The sequence below is a fragment of the Berghia stephanieae genome, chromosome 3, assembly GCF_034508935.2.
Source record: "Berghia stephanieae isolate SIO BIC M18660-M18661 chromosome 3, UCSD_Bste_1.3, whole genome shotgun sequence".
Taxonomy (NCBI): Eukaryota; Metazoa; Mollusca; class Gastropoda; order Nudibranchia; family Aeolidiidae; genus Berghia; species Berghia stephanieae.
Window position 1 is genome coordinate 27,330,840 of NC_088362.1, and position 24,877 is coordinate 27,355,716.

The 24,877-nt window shown below is 35.5% G+C and overlaps 1 protein-coding gene across 1 annotated transcript in view; it reads right to left on the bottom strand.

Annotated features, from left to right (window-relative positions):
* LOC144967462 (protein pelota homolog) overlaps positions 1–12,611 on the bottom strand; it is a 19,897-nt gene extending 7,286 nt beyond the window's left edge. The window contains exons 1-6 of the mRNA XM_078904739.1: positions 12,403–12,611; positions 4,645–4,737; positions 3,598–3,748; positions 2,389–2,479; positions 1,056–1,219; positions 425–485 (exon numbers count right to left, since the gene is read on the bottom strand). Of these exons, the coding sequence (XP_078760865.1) occupies positions 425–485; positions 1,056–1,219; positions 2,389–2,479; positions 3,598–3,748; positions 4,645–4,737; positions 12,403–12,443 (601 nt within the window). The 5' untranslated portion in view covers positions 12,444–12,611. The remainder of the gene's footprint in view (positions 1–424; positions 486–1,055; positions 1,220–2,388; positions 2,480–3,597; positions 3,749–4,644; positions 4,738–12,402) is intronic.
* Positions 12,612–24,877: the final 12,266 nt, after the last annotated feature.

Consider the following 24,877-nt stretch of genomic DNA (forward strand, 5'->3'; position numbering starts at 1 on the left):
CAATTGTTCGTTACAGTGGACAAAGAACAAGAAAAGAGAAATTATTTGAAATTTGGAACAGAAAATCACATATAAATGCGATTATTCATCATTATCTATCAGTTCACTTCCAAGGGGTTTTCTTATTTACATTTTTGTAAGTCATAGAACAGAACTGTAATAATAAAATAATTTTACCCCCATTTTACATGTGGTACATGCTACTTATTAAAAAAATAATACTGAACAAAATGTTGTATTTTTTTTTTATTATTATTTAAAAGGAGAGAGTGTGAAAAAAATATTAAAAATCAAAAATTAACATTTTGCTTTCAAGACAAAAAAAAAAAAAAAAAAAAAAAAGGATTGATTACAATTTTCTTTTTATTTGCCCAACTTGAGAAAGATAATTTTATTAAAAAATGATTGAAAGTTCTCAACTTACTCTCAAAGTTAACATGCCGTTGAAAAGCTTGAATGATCTGATCATAAAAGCGATGGAGACCCTGTTAAAAAAAAAATAATTAAAATATATTTTAAATAAAATGAAAAATAGAGGACATGATGATATAACATACATTATATTGAAACCGACATCCATCCCCTAACAATTCCGTTTATAATAGGTCACATAAGTAATGTTCACGATGAAAACATAGATGTGAAATATTTTTTTTAATGAACTTTTATATATGGCACAAAATCCACTAACATGCTCAAAGCGCTTTATAAGGGGCCCCTGGCCAACAGCAACACTTAACATCTAGGACGGGACATGACACCCGTTAGACCAAATTACAATTCTTTTTTTTTTTGGACAGAGACAACACTGTTAACGACCAGGTACTCATTTTACACCCGAATGCAGTGAGATAATGTGAGTAAAGAGCCGTTTCCAAGGACTCAACTATGCACCGAACAAGGCTCGAACCCAGGACCATCCGATCTGAAAGTGCGTGTCATACCACAAGACCACATAGCCGCACAAACCACATAGCCGTACTTGGAAAATATACTGAGGTTTTATACCATACTGAATTCTGTAAATATACGGAAAATGGGCAAGCTTGATTTACCTTGGTATGCTGATCACATAAGCCCTTCCTTTTGCGAGGGATGTTCGTTTCAATCTTGGCCCTGACCAGAGTCATGCTGGGTGTGACAAGACACACATGAGCAAGTCCTTCCTGCATAACAATGGCCATCAAATCAGCATGTTGAACAGGGTCACAGGCTGTCTCTGGAAACAGAAAAGAAGAAAAAAAAAAGAATTAATGTCTGGTTTGCAACAGTTGACTGTTTTAGCATCAGCTTCTAATGGTGCTCACACTACTATGTTATAACGATCGATCCAATCAGCAAATTCTTCACCGCATTCGTGCATTGTCGCAAACCGCCCGGAAGATTCATCACAACACACAGTTCAATTAGATGCTCTGCAGTTTCGGGTTCTATCCCACACCGGGGACATGTTGGACAGGTGACTATTTGGCTAATACTAATACAGAATAAATTAGAGGCACTATTGAGCTGTAATGGGGGACCCAATAGCTCAGTTGGTAGAGCACTCGCTTCACATGCAAGGTGACTGAGATTGGTCCCAGTTGAAGTCGAGATTGTTTTTATCCTCACGCCCACCCAGCAGTGATTGGGTAGCTAGGTCTATTAGAACTGGTGGAAAAAATTCTGCAATTGACTAATGTCCTTTCCAAAGGGTAGCAAGAGATCGCTATTGTCTGCTTAGCTCTATAGAAATCAGGATAAATACCGGCTCCACTGGCCTAACAGCTCTGAGAGACTACTATTGAGCTGTAATGGCAGTGAAAGGGTTGTCAATTATCTGTTAAGACGATTTCTTCAATCGCACCATTACGTTAGCTGAATCATCAAGTCACCATGTCAATACATTTATCAAATAAGTTGCTCATAGTCCCCTCCCCTTTACTTCTGCCATGACAGAGAATCTTGACACAGACGTTTTTAAAATGAACCAAATCGGTTGAAAAAAAAAAACAAAAAAGAAAGAAAGAAAAACAAAATTTTAAAAAATTGTCTATTGTTTCACAAAACGTATAATGGGCCAAATGTAATCCTGAGCCTGCAATGGCATTGGTTGAAATAAGATGAGATTGATTGGTATTTTATACAACCACAATGGTGATCACTACTTAAATCCCCACCACCTGAATATTCGTTATCACAGTGAAACAGAATTATCTTTTCTTAAGATAAATCCAAAAACGCTTGCTTAAAAAAAAAATATTGCCTAATTGCTTGTTCTGAAAATAACTTTGGCAATATAAGGAAACATAAATAAATAAATAAATAAAAGCAAATTAAAATTAAATTTCTGATTAAAATCAAAATCTATGAGATGCACTCAAAGTAAAAGAAATATAAGAAACACACCAATTCTATCTATAGTTACACTGTCCCATTCTTGCTTGTCCAGGGTAAACTTTCTATTCAATTCCAAAAGCAGCGTGTGGTAAGCACCCATCTGAATAAACAAAGAATGGTAAATGAATCTTTTCAGAAAATTTGTACAATTTCACACATGTCGCTTCAAATAACAAATGTAAAACACCTGTTACCTGATAAGTGTCATATCAAAATGATTTAAATCATTGTTATCATCATGGAGAAATATCTTTTGATATCTTTTCTCTTTTTTCATAGAAAAGGACTGAAAGATGAAAATTTGCCAAGATAATGATGATTCTGTTAAAGCTTTTAATTATATAAAAGATGGTGGATCTAAATGAAGTGAGGTGAGATGAGATATAGATGCTCTACAGCGAAAAAAGAAATTACAAGCCAGTCCAGGAGAGCCTTAACGTTAACCTATGGCTTTGTTTGGACAAATTAATAATAATAATAATAATAATAAGCGAAAACTTATAACTATAACTGAAAGTTAGCGCTTAAATTACAAATTACTTTGGCTGAAACATACTCATTCACACACACAAGCACCACACACACACACATACACACACACACAATACAACACACAACACAAACCAAACCTATCTTGCTTCTCATACCATCTACTAAAATCGAAACAAATATGTTTTAAGCGAACGTTTAAAAATAGACAAAGATTCTTTTTCACGAATGCTCTGCGGTAAGGCGTTCCAAATAGAGGGTCCGAAATGAGAAAAGGATCTCATTCCAGCATTTTTCCGAATTCGAGGACAACTAGTTTTGTGGAATCACTGGCCGAACGTAAGGGGCGGGTTTTGAATATCTTTCAATTAGTTCTGAAAGGTAGGAAGGGGCAGTACCTTCAAGACAACGATACACTAAAACACAAGCTTTGAATTTAATTCTTTTCTCAACAGGCAGCCAATGCAGGTCATGAAGTAGAGGTCCGGCAGAGTCGCACCTACGCTTCATAAATACTAGTCTGGCAGCGCTGTTTTGGACAATCTGAAGACGTTTCAGATTGTATTGCGAAACGCCAAACAACAGAGCATTACAATAATCCAATAAAGTTTTTAAAAAATAAAGTAATAAAGAAATTTTATACTTGAAATGAAATTTGAAAAAAACAAAACAAAACAAAAATAAAAACAAACAAACAAAAAAAAACAACAGAAATTTTCAATGACTTACCTTTACATATTGATTTTCCTGTATGTTTCTTCCACTGACACGAAGGACTCCAGCTTGTGTGTCAAAGTCTATGTTTTCAATTTGTATAGTTAAGGTAGTCCTCACTTTACTGACATTCACACTACCTGTAGCAGATTCTGTCTGAACTTTCCTAATAAAGCAGAATAGCCAACATTAGAGTGACCAAAAGGTAAAAATAAAATCTGAAGTTGGGAAAAGAATACCATAGATTCTGCTGGATAAAGGGAAAGGGCAGCTTTGGGGGGAAAAAAAACGATAATTTTGAAAATTTGATGTAAACAAATGTACTTCAGTCATAACTCTTAACGGCTTATGTCTCAACATATGCCCGACATACAAACTGGAAAAATATGAAGGTTCCAAGTAACATTTTAGCCATCAATTCAATATTTAAAAAAGCAACTTTTGACTTTTGTTTTCATTTACAATCAAACAAGACTATTTTTTAAAATTAAAAAATACAATACTATAGTTTAAGGAATATCAATCTCCACCGTGCCTCTTCAGTGATGCTTTACAAGAAATATTTAGCATGAGACTTTTTTCAATTTTGACAAAAATTGATGTTACAACTGCCCTTACAATTAACTTCTACAATATCAAGATGAAATATATGAAGTAAATAGTACTGAAAATTATGCATGCTAATTTACAATATCATGTCCTCAATCTAGACCTGAAGCATTTCAACAATAATAAACTTGATGATGATAATGCTACTTCTACTACTACTACTAATAATAATAATAATTATTTATAATAATAATTTTAATAATAATAATAATAATAATAATTAATAAGAATAATAAAGAAATCTCTACAAATCTGCAATTTGACAGATAATCATAAGAATCGGGGAGAAACTTTCTTCTACTGTAACAATAATGCAAAATTGTCAAAACAATATACAGGTATGACCATAATACCTGAAACTTCCAATGAACAAAAACAAACATATGAAAAGAATTGATTCAAATTTTCTCTGCAGGACTGATGACAAGCATGAAAAAAACCCCAACAAATTACCTGATGGTTGTGGAGCGTATAGTATCATCTTTTGCTACAAGATTGTATATATGCCACATATCCTCACTTTCCTCCGGGATCAAGACCACTGATCTGTGGCAGGGTAAATTGAAAAAAATAAATTGTTTGTTTTTAAGGGTTTTACGGCGCTTGCAACACATATAGGTCATATCAGCACCAGTAAAAAGGAAGAAAATTGAATTGTGAAAAGATTCCAGATGTACAATTTAAAGGACTTGAGGGGAAAAGTAAGACATAGGGGGTTGTTCCATGTAGATGTAGATTCCAAGAGCACACTATTAGTGTCTTAAGTTTGAAATCACCTAAAAGTCTCACCCAGACACCAACACAAGATCTCACTAAGAGGAATACACTCAAATGTTTACAAATCCTGTTTTAAAAATATAACAAGACATAATAGACAGATGATTTACAAGCAAAAAAAATATCATCTCCCAAAACTATAACCATACATTAAACTATTTCCCTTTCAGTCAAGAACTCTGACAAAGACAGAAAGCATGTTGGAAAACAGATATAAGGGGATAGAAGACACAGTAAGTGCCTCCCTGCCCATTATGGGAGGTCGGGAACCCCACCCAGAAAAAAAAAAAAATTAAAATTAAATACCAACCTTTAAAATGTAAACTCATAATCATAATAATCTTTACACCACAAAATATCTTTTTTTTTTCCCCCGTTGGCTACGATGTTACTAATGTGCATCTGTGTGAGTGTGTCTATGTCTATATTGTATTGTTATAAATGTGTCATAAATGACAAATTGCCACTTTTTTGAGGACAATAAAGATTTATCATTATTATTATTAATTATTATTATTAATACCTATCCTTGATTTTCTCATGACCAGCTGTTCAACATGATTCCCCCCTCGTCAAAAATGTATCTCAAACACACAAGTCATTATATACAGCTTTCGTAGATATATTATTCATAAGTATTCAATCGATTCAAACTTGAAATAACCGGGAGTCATATATATACTCATTATTTCAATGTGTAATATTTTTGACAGTTCAGTTAAGACTTTTTCCATAAGGAAGTATAGAATAACCGTTAATATAGATAATATCAGCAAGAGATGCTTTGAAAGACTTATCACTGTGAGTAAGTGTTTCAAATTATATTTTTGAAATATAAGATAGAAGTAATGTGAAAGGAATTAATAAAATGCAAAAAGGTTTGTTTTTATATGAAATAAGAGCCTAAAATATAGATTACATCTTGTGCTGAGATTTTTGTCATTCGGCGGAATATCTGGAGGAAAATCAACCAAAATCCCCAAAATTGTTCTACTGTTTTCTAGTGGCCATAAAGACAGTTCAATATTAATAATATTTCGGCTACTTTTAATTGTTATTTTGGCTGCTATTGCCTGTGATACAGATATCTGGGATACCTTGGTAAAGCTACAGAAAAACTGCCAAAGATGGCCGCATCTCAACTGCAAATCTAGATCTATAAAATTATTGAAAACAGGCCATTTTTTCTGGTCTGATATAGATAAATTTGTTTTTTTCTTTGGATAAATATCACTTTAACTCTAGGTGATCAAGTCGCTATTTTTACTATTAGTCATTAGAGTGGCGGCTGTATGAGGAATTTCAGTATACATATGGTTAAACTTAAAAACTTAAACAATAATTAGAAATTGAAGGAATTTGAATTTTTAACAAAAACCGATTAAGCATAAGTTAGAAAAATAAACTTGATTAGTCTAGTTTATCTAGGATTATAGTTTGTCAGTGGAGAATAATTCTCTACTCTACCACTAGAGTCTACACTAATTTATTCAAATGCCTACAGCTATCGGACTCAAGTCTGAATAGTCTACCATGGCTATTCAGACTCAAATTCCAATGCGCATGTGCAATCAACAGATTATTCGGACTCTGAATAGTCTCCCGTGGCAGTATAGTTTTTGTTTGTTTTTAAAAATATTTTAATTATTAATAATTAATTATTATAATTGATGCAAATCAAAATTACAATTTTAGTTAGTATCAACAGGCAGTTTAAATCTGCTTTATTTGACGAGAAAGACAAAATCATAGATCAATTGACAAGTCCAGAGAGAAGTTAAAAAGAAAAAGAGTTAAAACTCTTCAAAAGTAACAAAAGAAAAGTCAGTCAAAGTAACTGTTGTATTATTGAAAAGCTTTTCTAACAACATAAGACAAATAAAAAATTACATATTCTGACTGATAGTGTAAGACAGGCAATAAACCTTCTTCAGTCCAATGTAGGGGTATGAGTATCAGTTTGAGTTTGAGCTGAGTCAGTGTTTTTTTGTTTTGTTTGTTTTTTAAGGGTTTACGGTGCTTGCAACACATTAAGGTCATATCAGCACCAGTAAAAAGGAAGAATATGGGATAGTAAAAAGTTTTAGAATTACAATTAAAGCATCCAAGAATAAGACAGACAAAGGGAAATTGGTTCAAATAGGGAACAGATGTAGATTCCAAGAGCACACGATCAGTGTACTTAGTTTGAGATAACCTAAAAGTCTCATCCAGACACAAGCACAGGTCCCCACTAAAAGGAAGACACTCAAATGTTTACAAATCATATATAATACATAAACAAACATAATACAGTGCATAACAGAGAGATGATTTACAAGGACAAAAATATCTCCCAAAACTAACTACATTTGACTGTTTCCCTCCCAGCCAGGGCCAGGACAAAACCAAGTAATCTCATTCCAAGACAAAGGCAGATAGAGATAACACATTGGAAAACAGACATAGGGGGATAGAAGACACAGTATGTACCTCCCTGCCCACTATGGGAGGTAGGGAACCCCAGTGAGTCAGTGTGATGTGAGATGGACCATGGAAATGGAATGGGCAAAACAACATTTCTTCTGAACTCTTGTACTTTTACTTTATTTTTATCAGTTCCACACTATTGTGTCGTCCACATTGGAGTCTGAATAGCCACGAGAGACTATTATTCAGACTCAAGTCCAAATTATTACCACTTCGTCATATTCTACTTTACTATCTACTAGATAATCATATACACAAGTTTAAGTCTCTTCTTCTACTCACAAGTCACTCTAGGCAGTTTAGTCGCAGCAGCAATGGCAGTCAAATTATGACCCAACTCGCCCATAGGAAAGTTGTGACTGGAAATTGCCGTTCGCGTTTTGGGGGGTTCAATTAAAGATGCATAACTTCGTTATAAAGAGGAATATCGCAGATATTTTGGTATCATTATTTTCGTCTTTCAATTTCCTTTTAAATGGTGCCAATTAAGTAAAAATCCATTAATAATTCCAGAAGTTATATGAAGTTAAAATTTGGCAATTTTCAATTGCATTTATTTTTTAATTTACCGCGTGTTTTTAGAATATCTAAACTTTATTAATGCCAAATGTCAGGGCTCTATATCTATGCGCAGACACTTTTTAACACTGTGCCGAAATGCCATGTTTACAGTATCTTCTCATCATGGCTGCCCGATGATATCGATATTTTAAGTTTAGTTATGTATTATTTTACATTTAGTCCATAATATTTTCAGTACTATTATTTACTATGTTTTTATTTTGAATACATACTTTCCAACTTTATTTATGGGCATTGTATAGTTTTTGTTTTAAAAGTTCGGATATTTCTTCTCTTTGTGAAATCCGATATTAATAATATTGATATTTTAAAAATACCAATTGCTTTAATTTTATTTTATTTTAACATCAAGTTTCTTTCTCATATGTTTAGATATGTTTGTTATCATTTGTATCCATATTCTAAAGGCCTCAGCCTTAATAATTATTATGGTAAGAAGTTCTATTAGTTATAAATTTTGACACCCCCACACATTAGGAGAGAAGAGGGGGGGAATAACATTATATTAATTGTCAGTTCAAATGATGTAATAGCAATAAACCCAAAGTGGTAATTTTTTTAAGTATAAAAAGCCAGAACTTTCCTTCTAATTAAAATAGGGAATCCATTTCAATTTATTTGAACTTTTTCAATTTACCATTTTATTTATATGCAATTAAATTGCCAGAGGCTAAAAGAAACTCATTATGTCATTATGCAACATCTTTATATCTTTTCATTTAAATACTCTCAAACCCTTTTTTATTCTCTATGTATTAAATAAAAGAGGGGAATTATTTGCAATTGTTTCAGTGAGATATTGGGGATAAATCCAGAAGCGATATAGCAAATTGTTTCTCACGTCTAGCCGAGTTTTTAATTATGTAACATTTGCGTCATATTATGTAATAATGTGTTACTTTGAAATGTTTATCTTCCTCTTTATTAATGTAAATGCATTGTCCTCGATAAGACGAACATTTTGGTATACAATATATGATAAGAACTCCATATTGACTGTTTTAACCATTTTTTATTAACATCACGCGATTTCGGTCACAACTTTCCAATGATAATTTTGGGGTAAAAATCGGTCTGAAATGTCAGACTTTGAACTGCCGTAGCTACATTTCTAATCAAGATAGAAACAAAATTCAAACTGTTTTGTAATCTGTGTTGCCAGCTCTTTCATATGACATTTCAAGTGTGTGAGTTACATTTAGAATTTCTATTCAAAATTAAACTCCCTAGAGAGCTGCGCCGGGGTTACCAATACTTAGCTTCTTTATCCTTACTAATCATTCGTTTGGACAGAAAATTTTTTTTAAAACTTAACGCTTACCGTCAAAAGCAGTTTAGATTTGAAGATGCATTAGTTTTCTATCAAAAAACATTCGGTACTAGACAATCCTTGATGAATTTCAAAAGTTGTGTTTGAAATTATATCGTAAATTTTTTCATGATTCATTCCTCGCGAAATCGTGGAAGCTTACATCTGTTTTCAAGGTGCCGTCGCAAAAAAACAAAACAAAGGTCTTGTAAAAAGTTTATTAGAAAAAGATACGGAAAAAAGTATCCCTTGATAGGTATGCAAATTGGTGCATAAGTGCAGTAAAAATTGGTGCGCAAAATTAGTTCGTAGCGGATGCGAGACTATGTGTTTGTGTGTGTGTGTGAGTGTCTCTTTTTTAATTTATTTTTGGGGAGTGCCTATGTACACGGTAACGGGGCATCTAGCCTCAGGATCTACGTACACGTAAACTGGTTTACCGTTGCAACACAAGCAATAGATGGTCCTCGCTGTTGTGACCGCGCACGCTCGTGTGTGTGTGTGTGTTATTTTTTTTTTTAATCAAAACAATTTTAACCATTAATGGCGAGATTCCATCTTACACTCCCCAAACTCCAGATCTTAGTCTTAATGTTATCATTAAAAGTCAAGCTTTGCGAATTATAGTTTAATTGAAGCCCGATTCGAAATATACTCTCACTACTGCTCTCTTGGTGAAAACGATTTATTCTGCATAAGCAATCTGGAGAAAAAAATCTGTGTCACTGTAAAAGGTTAAAATTTCATGAAGTACGCTCCGTGAACAACGCTGTAATAATCCTTTGATCTACGTCATCAGGCAACCCATTGTTTCTTTCATCTTTTCCCATTCCCCCTTCCTATCCCCCCATCCCCCTGCCCCCGGCCCATCTCTCTCTCTCTCTCTTGTCATAGTGTTATCCCTTCCCCTTCCCATCTCATTGTAAAATGAAAACATTCTGTTTGCAGATACATGTATGATTGTTTTGTTTTTTCTCTCTCACTAGGCTAGGATTAGAAACCAAGACATCCGGTAATGGGTGTCTAATGCCAAAGTATAGATTCTCTCTTTGGCCAATTTAGTCATGCATGTGGCAGCCCAGCTATTTATTATGGTCTGCCTATAACACATAAGTGGGATTTTGGGGGTGAGTACTAAAGAAATCAAGGTCATAAGTAACCGTGCACAAGAGCTGTATCGGGAATTTGTTTCTGAGGGTCTTGCAAATACCAAATATTTTATGGAAAGGTCTTTCGAACTCCAAGACGCCTGGTTTGTTTTGCTATCTTGGAACAAACGAAACAGAGATGTCTTGATGTGTGACCTAGTTGTCTGATTTTGTGACCTAGATGTATCCTTTTGTGTGTGCAAGTCATGCGGGTAAGTACAGCGATAGCTTGCCAGTTGAGGAAAAAAAGGAAGAAGCAGCGTATCCGCATTTGAAGAAAAAAAAAAAACAACTTAACCTTTTAAAGGCGAATATCAATCTTACTTGGACTAAAAATAAAATCTTACCGTTTTCATCAAAAGACAAAAAACAAAATACAATTTCAGAACTTGAGCTTTTATATAGGGCAATATCCACCCAACATGCTCAAAGCGCTTTTTATCAATATTCTTACTGCTCTTATGGTTGAAACGTTTTTTTTTTCTGCGTTAAAAAATAATATAAATGGAGACTATTATTTGAAAACAAAAAAAATCAGTGTCAGTGGCAAAGGGTTAATTGCAGTACTCCTGCATGCTGTGAGACTCCTACGGCACTTGCTAATCATAAAAAAGGAAATAGTAATCAACAATACTAAGTTGAAAAAAAAAAAGGGGGGTGGGGGGAGGGAGGGGGGGAGAGCAAACCCAGTAGCAATGCAATCTTTTAGTTTAGCGGCGAAATTCGATCTTTGACCTAACAACACCAAATCTTCTTTCATCAAAAGACAAGTAATGGCAAAACGATTATAGACAATTGAAGTCCGAGTTGCGATAGTCTGACTGCTCTCTTGGTGGAAACGCTGTATTCTCTGTTAACAATAATAAAGATAAAAGCAAACTATTATCTGAAAGCAAAAAATTAGCTTCGCTGTTAAGGGGTTAAGAACACCTGCGAGCATCCTTGACATGCTCTACGTCACCAAGCGACACGTCTCCCTTTCCTCTTCATGCAACCCCCCCTCCACTCTCACGGTGGTGGTGGCGGCGGATAAAAAAGGCCTTTTTTCTTTCATTCGATCAACATGACTGCTGTTGGACCCTAGTCCTCTCTACAAGTACAAGAAAAATAATACTCACTTTTTTTTGCTCCAACGAAAATAACTACCCCCCCCCCCCCCCCCCCCACTGGTCTAATTATTTGTAGCAGACGACAAATTTCTCAAAACGGTCACGTAACACTGTAAAAACAACAAAGGAGGTCCATGAATGCTTATTTACGGCATTTCCTTTAAACCGTGTAAACAACAAAAATTCATTCTACTCAACGGGTCAGATTGGCCGGTATTATTTAACGAACTAAAGTTCTGAAAAATCAAAATGTTTCTTAGAAAGTTGAAAGATGCTAGTTTTTGAAACAGAGGTAGGTTTTTATAAAAAAATCTTTATATTTTACGTGAATGCATGCTCAAGGCGAGTTGGACGTGCAGCGGAGGTTGGTAGGCCAAAGGCCCACCTCTCTAGTTTTGGAAACAGAGGTAGGTTTTTAAAAAAAATATTTCTCTTTTACGTGAATGCATGCTCAAGGCAAATTCGACATTCAGCGGAGGTTGGTTATGGTAAGCCAAAGGCGAGGCTCTCTCTCGACTCTAGTCACTCTACTTCTAGACTCTAGACTAGACAGTCTTAAACTTTTCTAGAGCAAAATCAAACCTGACTGACGATTGTGCCGGCATGATTAAGCATTATGTATAAGAATAAGAGTGTATAATGAAGTGTATGGCCACGAAAACGTTCGAGAAAAGTGAGAAGTAGATAATAAAATGGCCAAGATCTTGGGTAAAGAAAGTGTGTAGATCATCAGTATTTACATAGGCGATTTACAATACAATTAATGACGAGTCGGTGATCAGTGTCAGTGTGGCCGATTTTGATGAACTTGACTTACCCGGAGTTGTTTTTATCGATATCTCGATGTACTAACTTCATCCTTGATTATTTAGGGTTTATCAATGGCTTTGAAAAATATAAATATTGTTGAAAAGGATCAATCATAATGAGTGATATGACGAACAAGTGGTATTTTGAAGATTGTTTCTGTGTATACGTATTGCAAGTGATTGCGACAATGGACAGTACCTAGTAGTAGTGTGCACTGTGATGCCAGGTACCTTTGCAAAAATCCCGCTAACTTTATGCCAGAAATCCGCCAAAATCCACCAACTTTATCCTACTTCACCTGCGACATTTGCCCAAAATCCGCCATTTAATTTAAAACACTTATAATCAACAGTATTGTATTGTCTCAGAATAAAAATTATGTATACTATACTTAACGCCAACCATCTATTTACAACTGTTTCCTTTATATAGGTATGAAGATTCGGAGTTGCGATTTTGTTTGAGCGGGAGTTAGAGTTAGTAAAACTAATAAATAGAGGTGCCTAAATGAGTCAATAAAATGGAGATAGAGATAAAGGGAGTAAATCTGACTCATGAATGAACAACACAAAACCAACAATGTTTCGGCCTTTGGCCTTTTTGAAGTAAACACAAAATACATATATATTTATATTAGATTGTCATAATAATATAGGTGAAAATTTGTAAATGGTTGTGTGTGTGTGTGTGTGTGTGTGTGTATGTGTGTGTGTGACATATATTTAAAAAAAAACAATTTTAATTATAATATATATATATATATGTATATATATATATATATATATATATATATATATATATATATACTCCCGTTCTCCCATTTCTTCTCTCATTCTCTCTCTCTCTCTCTCTCTCTCTCTCTCTCTCTCTCTCTCTCTCTCTCTGTGTGTGTGTGTGTGTGTGTGTGTGTCTTTCTCTGTCTGTCTCTCTCTCACTCTCCTTTTTTTGGGGACCACTAATGACACTGTTGCTGTCTGGTATTCTACAATAACCCCCTCCCCCTCCATCTTATCCTTGATATATATATATATATATATATATAATATATATATATATATATATATATATATATATATATATATATATAATTTTGATATCATTACGTCATCTCTCTCTCTCTCTCTCTCTCTCTCTCTCTTCCATTGCACACACACACACACACACATGCACACACACATAACATATACACACATTTACACATTTTCATCTATATTATTATGACAATCTAATATAAATATATATATGTATTTTGTGTTTACTTCAAAAAGGCCAAAGGCCGAAACGTTGTTTGATTTGTGTTGTTCATTCATGAGTCAGATTTACTCCCTTTATCTTTATCTCCAGTTAGAGTTAGACTGTCGGATATTGTTTTCACCTTCGGTTAATCGGAATAAGGTTGAGTAACATAGATCTATACCAACAGTACACTCACAATAGGTGCTCCTAAAAGTCGCTTTAGGAGGGGGGAGAAAAAATAAGTAGACTTGATTGCTATACTTTTACTTTTTTAAAGGGTATAACAAATCATCAAAAATCCGCCATCTACCAGGCCATCTACCCCCCCCCCCCCCCCCCCCCCCCCCCCCCCCCCCGCCACGCGATGATAAAAATCCACCAATTTAGAGGAAAATCCGCCAACCTGGCATTCTTATACAACAGCAACAACAACAACAAAAATAATAATATAAAAATGAGAGAAAATGTAGACCTTAATAACAAAAATTGGGCTTTTATATAGCGCAATATCCACTAAACGTGCTCAAAGGGTTTTACAAGGGGTCCCTGGTCAACAGCAACATTTAACATGTAGGACGGGACACAACGCCTGTTAGGCGATATTACAAGTTTTCGGACAAAGACAACGCTGTTAACGGCCAGGTACTAATTTTACACCTGAGTACGGTGAGAGAATGTGAGTAAAGAGCCTTTTCCAAGGACTCAACTATGCGCCGAGCGCGAGCTCGAACCCAGGACCTTCCGATCCAAAAGCGAGAGTCATACCACAAGACCACATAGCCGCACTAGGTGAAAATTTGTAAATGGGTGTATGTGTGTGTGCAATGGAAGATATATATATATCAAAACAGAATCAAAGACACAATCAAAGCAGAAGAACTAAAGTGCCTTTCCACTACACAACATCAAACATTAGCAAACATCTTCAATGAAATGTTCACACATAAAACACACATAGAAATAGGAACTGAAAAATTAATACTTATCAATAAACCAAACAAGAAAAAAGGACCTGTAGAAAATCTGAGACCAATAGTGCTATTATCAACATTTAGGAAACTAATTAGCATCATAACTCTAAATAGAATCAGACCAAAAGTAGAGACATACCTTTCACCATCGCAGAGCGGATTCAGAAAAGATCGCAGCACCAGTGACATTGTTTGGGCCCATCGATGGCTAAAAGCAAAAACTCAAAAATACAAAGAACTAACAATACTAGGAATAGACATGAGTTCAGCCTTCGACACAATCGACAGACACAAACTTTTAACAGTCATAGAGACATTTCTGGAACAAGACGACATTAAACTCATCAAAATACTATTAGCTAACACTTCTCTTGTCTTCACCTCAGGAAAAAGAATCGACCACAATTAACACAACATTAGGAACCCCACAAGGCGATAGCTTAAGTCCAATATTATTCATAGTATACTTAGAAGCAGCGTTAAAAGAATTAAGAACACATTATATACCCATAAGCAACAGACTAACAACAGAACTCATTTATGCAGACAACGTAGACTTAATATTCGACACAAAACATGAAGCAGAAAGATTCATCCCCATTATTTCAAATGTGCTCAAAGAATGGAACTTAAAAGTAAACGAGTCAAAAACAGAACTCACAACCATACATGGGAATCAAGTTAACTGGAAAAGTGTAAGAAAATTAGGAAACCTCATCAACGAAAACGAAGATATCCATCAAAGAAAACTTTTGGCTCAACGGGCATTCCAGTCCCTCAGAAACATTTGGAACCGTGATTTCATCAGTCAACGAAGAAAAATCCAACTTTACGATGCACTCGTCCTGCCTATACTCCTCTACAACTGCGGCACATGGGGACTAACAAAATCAAACTTAGAAAAATTAAACGCACTACACCGAAAACATCTAAGAACAATGTTAGGAATATATTGGCCAGATAAAATATCAAATGACGAACTATACGAACGCTGCCAAAAGAGACCAATCAGCGACACCATCAAATACCAAAGATGGAAACTTTTCGGACATATTCTTAGGCGAGACGAGTCAATCCCTGCACAAACGGCCATGGAGGAATACCTGTCACAGAATGGCAAAAAGTACGCTGGCAGAACACCCACCTCACTCCCATCATCACTAAACCAAGATCTTCAACAGTACTACAAACAACACCTAGACTCATCACAACACGACCAAACAGCCAGCACCCAGCAAAATCAAGAACCATCTCTTCCAAGACACCTCCATACCAACAAAGACCTCTCTCAACTAAAACTACTGGCACAGGACAGAGAGAAATGGAGAACCATCTCTATAGAAATCGTTAGATCCACTTGAACAAAAACAGTTCACGGCAAGCGCCATTAGGACTGCGACGCCTTATTATATATATATATATATATATATATATATATATATATATATATATATATATATATATATATATATATATATATTATATATATATATATATATATATAAATTATGCCTTTTGCGCCACGACATCATAAGATATCGTCGCCTAGGCATTCCACAAAGGAATATAGATAACTTATCAAACAAGATGTCTGATGTCAACAGGAATTACCCATGTTGTCCAAGTGAGCAAATTGGGGGTTAATAATCTTGCTCTAGGAAAAAAAAACGAAAGTGCCTGAAGCGGGGCTCGAACCCGGGTCATCCGGGTCACAGTGCAATGCCTTATCCACTCGGCCAGTGATGGCATCGTAACGAGCCTTCTAAGTCTGGTACCAATAACTGAGGCTACGGGCGAAAACATATTTGCCACAATTCAGCAGGAGTTATCGTCTTGTAATCTTAAATAGATTGTGTAGGATTCGGCACAGATGGTGCATCTGTGATGGTAGGAAGAGACAATCCAGTAGGGAGCAGAATTCGGGGAGTAGCACCGAACTGCGTTTTAGTGAAGTGTATTTGTCACTCGTTTGCCCTCTGTATCGAACATGCCTTTGGAAAATTACCCTCAAACGTAGGGTACCTTATGTCAGAGATTCCGAGATGGTTCTCGAACAGTGACATGCGACGTGCATAATATAAAACCCTTCATGGTGTGATGAATCCTGAAGAGGAAGAGAAAGCAGGAATTGCTAGATCTACACCCATGCCCTTTCTGAAACCGTCGACAAGACGGTTGGTTCGTGGAAAAGTGATGTTTAATATTCTTACCAATTTAGAGGAGCTGAAAGCTTACTTTCTGTGTTTTGAAGGACCAGACTGATCAAAGACATGCTTATCGACAAAGCCAATTATTTATATATGCAGTTTGCTGTGCCAATTGTTCACGATCTTATTTAATTCTGTTGCAGATGGACAATTGTTATCCATTTTATGTTTTGAAGCCTGAAAAGTGGGACTTAAAGTAAAGTGGGATCTTCAATAATTTTTCTCCTCTCTTTTTGAAGTTTTCATTTTCTTTTGTTTTTTGCTTGTTTGTTGTTGTTTTGTCTTGTTTGGGGATTTGTTTTTTTTTGGTGCCCTTTGAAGGTCAAAAAGGGTCATTTTGTATGCCGTAAAAATGGCATCATATCTTTACTTTGCAGTTATTTAACCACTCAATAAAAAGATCTTTTTACAACCAGTCAAAAGGAATTAAATTTCTTTATCTATTATTTTTGTTGTTTGTTTATTTATATATTATTTATTTGGAGGGGTTTTACAGCACTCGCTACCTGTAAAAAGAAATATGATAGAGGACAAGGTGTAATCTGAAGTTGAAAGCACCAAAGACAAAGTAAGACTAAGACAAAGGAGAGTTGTTCAAATACTGCCATGCCGTCTTTAAGCTCGCAACCATCTTGCCTCTTACCAAATTTTTGCTACACAGGGTTGCCAATTCAGGGGGCAAAAATTTACTGAACTTTTACGCAAACCCAGAGACCGACCCCTGTTCGAGTACTGAACTCCAGTAAAAAGACATTATGTACTTATTTTTTCCCGTTTAGCAGATGATTGGAAAATATACTGAGGGTTTACTTCATACTGAATTCCGTAAATATACGGAAAATTGGCAACCTTGGCTATATAAACGGTAACTCCGGCTTCAGGCATGCTAATTACAAGTCCGTATCTGATTCTGATTGTTAATTGTTATTTTTATCCATTCCCTTTCATGGCAAACGAGTCATCACAAGTGTGAGTGTGAGAAAAAAGAAATTGAAAGAAGACGTGATGGAGAAAAAGACAGGCGCACGCACACACGCACAAACACACTCTATCTCATAGACACACGATACCTACACAGACACACTAACCTACAAAATAAAATGATTCATGAAATTTAATCAGTGATGATAATGGCAATTTGTCAAAAAGGAGGAAAATGTATCGGTCCATTGGTCAAACTCAAACAAAATCATAAAATAAAATATCATAGTTTCGTATAATATATTACCACTTCTAGAGTAAATCTATTCTTACTTACTTTCTTTTCCTTAAAATGATTTTAAAAAATACCTTCTATTCAAGAGATTTAAAATTAAATTTTGGTCAAAAGGCCTGAATGTTTTTGTTTTTACTTGTTTTTTTTTTATCTTTGTTACTGTAGCCCCGTGGTTACGGGTCTTATATTTATAAATAAGACTCGAGTATCTTTAATAAAATAAAATTGTAAACCATTGCAAAAAAAAAAAAACAAAAAAAAAACAAGGGTAAAAAGAGTAAACTAAGTTGAGCACCCATTATAATTGTAAAATATTAATATCATCCCTCTGACGTTTATAAAGTTAACATGAAAATTTATAGAAGAGTGGTGGAGACAGAAATTATATGGATTGGGGGCAGATAGAAATAGAGAAACAGATAGAGATAGGGAGGGACAAAGAAAGAAAAAGAAAGAGGAAGAGCGAGAGAGAGAGAGAGAGAGAGAGAGAGAGAGAGAGAGAGAGAGAGAGAGAGAGAGAGAGAGAGAGAGAGAGAGAGAGAGAGAGAGAGAGAAGAGAGAGAGAGAAAGAGAGAGATTTAATTGATGTGGGGTTTTTTTTCTAAGTAGGGGCAAGTTATAATAATAATTTTCAAACGGACCTATAACTGTACTACCACTTTTGACCTACTTACAAATAAAATCTAGACTCATTTACCCCATTCCTTTTCGACCATCAATTGCCTTGTCTCAATTTTGACATCTGTCGCCAGTTTGTCTAGACTGACGCCATAAAATGGGAATGTCACCAAAATTCGTGCAACTGAGCACAAGGGTCAAAATATGACACAAGGCATGATGGTGTTTTTTCATGGATCAACCATTTGACATGAGCTTTTATCAGAGGAAAATGTTTGACATGTCAAAATCAGCGGAAGATTTCAAAGAAAATCCTGGAATCCGTGAAAGATTATCATCACTGTTTAATTCATGGAAATCTTTGGATTATGTCAACTTCGAACTCAAGCACGCTTTGGAACTAAGCACTCCTAAGCCGCCTCCCAATGACCATGCTTAAAGGTGGCATGGGCTGTAATGATTAGAAGATTCCACGAGCAAGCAATACATACATGTTTTCAAAATAAATCAAATATGGAGAGAACTCCAATGTCTTCGTCTTCAATGTTTTTGTTTTGTGATGCAGCGAGGGTTCACAGTAGTATCTCGTACCCTTGTGAAAAATTTAGGCATTAAATCGTCCCAACTAATGGTGTAATGATAGCACATCTGGTTGGTAATCAGAAGCCATGAGGTTCGATCCCCAGTTAAGGCAGGCTGCTTTCTTGGGATGTTGTTTGTTTTTTTATCTTGTATATTTCTCTCTACTTTGTCTAGCACTGTTTCATACGCACTTTTCAGATCTTTAACTTTATCTCACACCAGTCATTCACTCACTCAATCCTGATGACACTTGAGGCGATGCAAGGGATCTCCACCTGGGCCTGTCAGCAGCTATTCTTGGGGCCATCTTGAGGGACAGACGTCTCAGCTTTAGGTCCTTCTCTACGGTATGTCTCCAAGTCTCCGTGGGGCGGCCTCACTTCCTCTTTCCTTGGGGTGTCCATCGCAGAGCCTTCCTTAACAGTGTTTCAGGTCTGAGACAGACATGCCCCAACCATCTTCCACCAGTGCTGATCTATAATATGTCACTTTTATTTAATAAACACGAAATAGCCTGTGTCTGCTGGCAACAATCTCGAACGACACATCAAAAGCAACCTTCCGGCTTAACGCTTGGAAAAGTTCATAGATATGTGTAAGTGGCAGGTCTTTCCAGGACGTTTGTCTTTGTTTTAAAGGGATTTACAGCACTTGCTACACGTTTAGGTCATTTTTTTCAGCACCATTAAAAAGAATAGGATGGTAAAAAAAATTTTGATTTACAATTAAATTACTTGAGAAAAGGTAAGACAAAGGCGACTGATTTAAAAAGCAAATAGATGCGGATTCCAAGAGCTAACTATCAATGTGCTTTGTTTGAGATCAACTAGAAGTCCACTCAAGACAAAAGGATAGGATCCAACCAAGAGAAATACACTCAAATGCTTGCAAAACATGATATTCAAAACAAACAACATAACAGTATATTTTAAGAGAAATTGTTTGTTTGTTTTCAAGGGTTTTACGGCGCTTGCAACACATTTAGGTTATATCAGCACCAGTAAAAAGGAAAAAAATTGGATCGTAAAAAGTTATAGAATTACAATTAAAGCACCCAAGAGAAAGTAAGACAAAGGGAACTGGGAACAAATAGGGATCAGATGTAGATTCCAAGAGCATATACCACCAATGTACTTAGTTTGAGATCACCTAAAGTCTCATCCGGACACAAGCACAAAATCCAACAAAGAGGAATACATTCAAAATAACAAATATAATAATACATAACAGAGAGATGATTTACAAGGGAAAAAAAAACATCCTCTCCCAAAACAATAACTATGCATTTGACTGTTTCCCTCCCAGCCAGGACTCCGGCCTGGGCCAGGACAAAACCAAGTAATTGCATTCCAAGACAAAGACAGAAAGCATGTTAGAAAACAGATACAAGGGGATGGAAGACACAGTAGTTTGTTTTTGCTTTTAAGGGTTTTACGGCGCTTGCAACACATTAAGGTCATATCAGCACCAGTAAAAAGGAAGAAAATGGGATAGTAATAAATTCTAGAATTACAATTAAAGCACCCAAGAAAAAGTAAGACAAAGGAGAATTGGATCAAATAGGGAACAGATGTAGATTCCAAGAGCACACTATCAGTGTACTTAGTTTGAGATCTGCTAAAAATCACATTCAGACACCAGCACAAGTCCCTACGAAGAGGAACACACTCAAATGTTTACAAATCATATGTTAAGATTTAAAAAAATAACAGTACATAACAGAGAGATGAATTACAAGGAAAAAAATATCACCTCCCAAAACTATAACTATACATTCGACTGTTTCCCTCCCAGCCAAGGACCCCGGCCAGGGTCAGAACAAAACCAAGTACCTCCCAAAACTATAACTATACATTCGACTGTTTCCCTCCCAGCCAAGGACCCCGGCCAGGGTCAGAACAAAACCAAGTAATCTCATTCCAAGACAAGGACAGAAAGCAATTGGAAAATAGATACAGGGGGATAGAAGACACAGCAAGTACCTCCCTGCTCACTATGGGAGGTCAGGAACCCCACCCAGGAAGACACAGTATGTACCTCCCTGCCCACTTTGGGAGCTTTAAGAGAAATGATTTACAAGGGAAAAAATATAATCTCCCAAAACTAGTACAATACATTTGACTTGGCCATTTCCCTCTTAGCCAAGGACTCTAGCCAGGGCCAAGACAAACCAAGAAATTTCATTCCAAGACAAAGACAGAAAGCAATTCGGAAAACAGAAGAGCTCACCAAGTCTGCAAAATGTGCTTGCCAATATGATGATTTGTTCAAAACCAACATTTTAATGAGCTCAATTATCAGAAAGCAATAAATCAGATATATTTACATATGTCATACACACAAGTTAGATATATATACGGGCCATATATATAGATATGATGATAATACTCAATTAAAACATCTAGATTAAATTGGTCTCTCATCAATTAAAATATTTTGTATTTTACTTTTATAAAAATCTCTTTAAAAATCAACTATCTATACAAATGTATATTATATTTACTTTGTTTTTGTTTGTTTTTAAGGGGTTTACGGCGCTTGCAACACATTAAGGTCATATCAGCGCCAGTAGAAAGGGAGAAAATGGGATGGTAAAAAAAAATAAAAAGTTCTAGAATAACAATTGAAGCCCCCAAGAGAAGATAAGGCAAAGGGGAATTGTTTCAAATAGTTGTTTTTTTTTTTTTTGTTTTTAAGGGTTTTACGGCGCTTGCAACACATTAAGGTCATATCAGCGCCAGTAAAAAGGAAGAAAATGGGATAGTAAAAAGTTCTAGAATTACAATTAAAGCACAAAAGAAAAGGTAATTTATGTAGATTCCAAGAGCGTACAATCAAAGTACTTAGTTTGACATCACCTAAAAGTCTCACCCAGACACCAGCACAAGATCCCACTAAGAGGAATACACTCAAATGTTTACAAATCATATGTTAAAAATAAAAAAATAACAATACATAATAACAGAGAATGATTTACAAGAAAAAAAATATCATCTCCCATAACTATAACTATACATTCGACTGTTTCCCTCCCAGCCAAGGACTCCGGCCAGGGTCAGGACACAACTAAGTAATCTCATTCCAAGACAAAGACAGAAAGCTTGTTGGAAAACAGATATAGGGGGAAAGAAGACACAGTAAGTGCCTCCCTGCCAAATATGGGAGGTCAGGAGCCCCACCCAGTATCTTTACTTTAATATGTCAACGATAGTAGTAGTAGTATCATTCGGCTACACTTCTATGTTCAAGGTATCAATCCAGGTTCAGAAGTCATCATCACATTTGTTGATGGTTTCAAATCCCCCTTCCAGTTTTGTCTCTGGGCAATCTAGTACGAGGTGGTTTGCATCTTGTGGTGCTTGGTTGCACTTTGGGCATGTTGGTGATTCTTGGAGCCCCCATTTGTGCATGTTGGCAGCTGTTCTTGTATGTTTTGACTGTAGTCTATTTGCAGCTACCCAGTATTTTCTTGGTTGATCCTGTAGACCTGGGAGACTTTTACAGGGATATTCAATTAGTTCCCCTCCTGTTGGTTTATTCCTTTTCCATTCCCCGCACCAGGCTTCTTGCGTGTTGTAGTTTTCTTTCTTTGATAGGTAGAAAGGTGAATGAGATTTTAGTCTTGATGTTGGGGGCGCAGTTTTGTATATGGTTTGCAGAGGAGTTCCACTATCTTCTTCAGCTCTGGATATCCATTTCTGTGTTGCATCCTCTCTCCTCGATGTATACATAACAAGAGAGAGAAGAGAAGAGAGAGAGAGAGAGAGAGAGAGAGAGAGAGAGAGAGAGAGAGAGAGAGAGAGAGAGAGAGAGAGAGAGAGAGAGAGAGAGAGAGAGAGAGAGAGAGAGAGAGAGAGAGAGAGAGAGAGAGAGAGAGAGAGCAATGATAATGATGATAATCAGCGCTGTATTCATTATCATCATTGACATTATTTCATATCGTATCATATTTCTTTGTGATGCATTTAATAAATGTCAAGTCATAGCATAGCATGTGAAATTTTTTATTAAAGAGGATGAATTACATAGTTTAAAAGTTGGATTGTTTTTGGTTGTTTTAAGGGTTTTACGGCGCCTGCAATACATTTAGGTCATATCTGCGCCAGTAAATAAAGATGAAAATGGCATAGTAAAAACATTCTAGATGTACAATTAAAAGGACTTGAGGAAAAAGTAAGACAAAGGGGAATTGGTTCAAATAGGGAACAGATGTAGATTCCAAGAGCACACTATCAGTGTACTTAGTTTGAGATTACCTAGTTTGACCCAGAAACCAGCACACATTACACATTCAAAATAACAAATATAACAATATATAAAAGAGATTTACAAGGAAAAAAAATATCATCTCCCAAAACAATAACTATACATTTGACTGTTTCCCTCCCAGCCAAGGACTCTGGCCAGGGCCAGGAAAAAAACCAAGTAAGTAATCTCGTTCCAAGACAAAGACAGAAAGCAATTGAAAAACAGATACAGGACAGGGGGATAGAAGACACAGCAAATACCTCCCTGCCCACTATGGGAGGTCAGGAACCCCATCCAGTTAAAAGTTTGAATTATATGATTTAAAAGGATAACTCATATAGTGATAGTTTTACAATAGAGCTGTGCCGGGAATTGCTTTATAAGGGTATTGCAAGCAACAGCTCATCTTTGGAGGGATAATGCAGGCATCAAGCGGCTTGAATTAGTTTGCTAACAGACACATAATTCCACAGGTTCAGATATGTTATATCTGTCTACTATAAAACATTTTAAAGTCTGTGGTTTTTTTTAAAAATGCAAAAACAGTTGCTGAAGTGTCAAACTCAATTTCCCATACAAAGAGGATTCAAAATCAAAAAAATTAAAAGCTGACACTACATTTCTGGGCCAATACATCTCTAGTCATTCATAGATCATACCTATGCTCTGATCGTAATGTTTGTTTGTTTGTTTTTAAGGGTTTTACGGCGCTTGCAACATATTTAGGTCATATCAGTGCCAGTAAAAAGGAAGAAAATTGGATAGTAAAAACATTCTAGATGTACAATTAAAAGGACTTGAGGAAAAAGTAAGACAGGAGAAATGGTTCAAATAGGGAACAGATGTAGATTCTAAGAATACACTATCAGTGTACTTCGTTTGAGATTACCTAAAAGTCTCACCTAAACACCGGCACAAAATCCCACTAAGAGGGATACACTCAAATGTTTACAAATCATAGGTTAAATTTTTAAAAAATAACAGTACAAAACACAGAGATGATTTACAAGGAAAAAAATATCATCTCCCAAAACTCTAAATATACATTTGAATGTTTCCCTCCAAGCCAGGGTCCGGCCAGGGCCAGGACAAAACCAAGTAATCTCATTCCAAGACAGAGACAGAAAGCATATTGGAAAACAGATATAGGGGGATAGGAGATTCAGTAAATAATGTCAAAATATGTCAAAATAATAATAATACTAATAATAACAACAACAACAACAACAATAATAATAATAATAATAATAATAATAATAATAATAATAATAATAATAATAATAATAATAATAATAATAAAATAATAATAATAATATAATAATAATAATAATAATAATAATAATAATAATAATAATAATAATAATAATAAAATAATAATAAAAAACAAACATATTTCTATAGCGC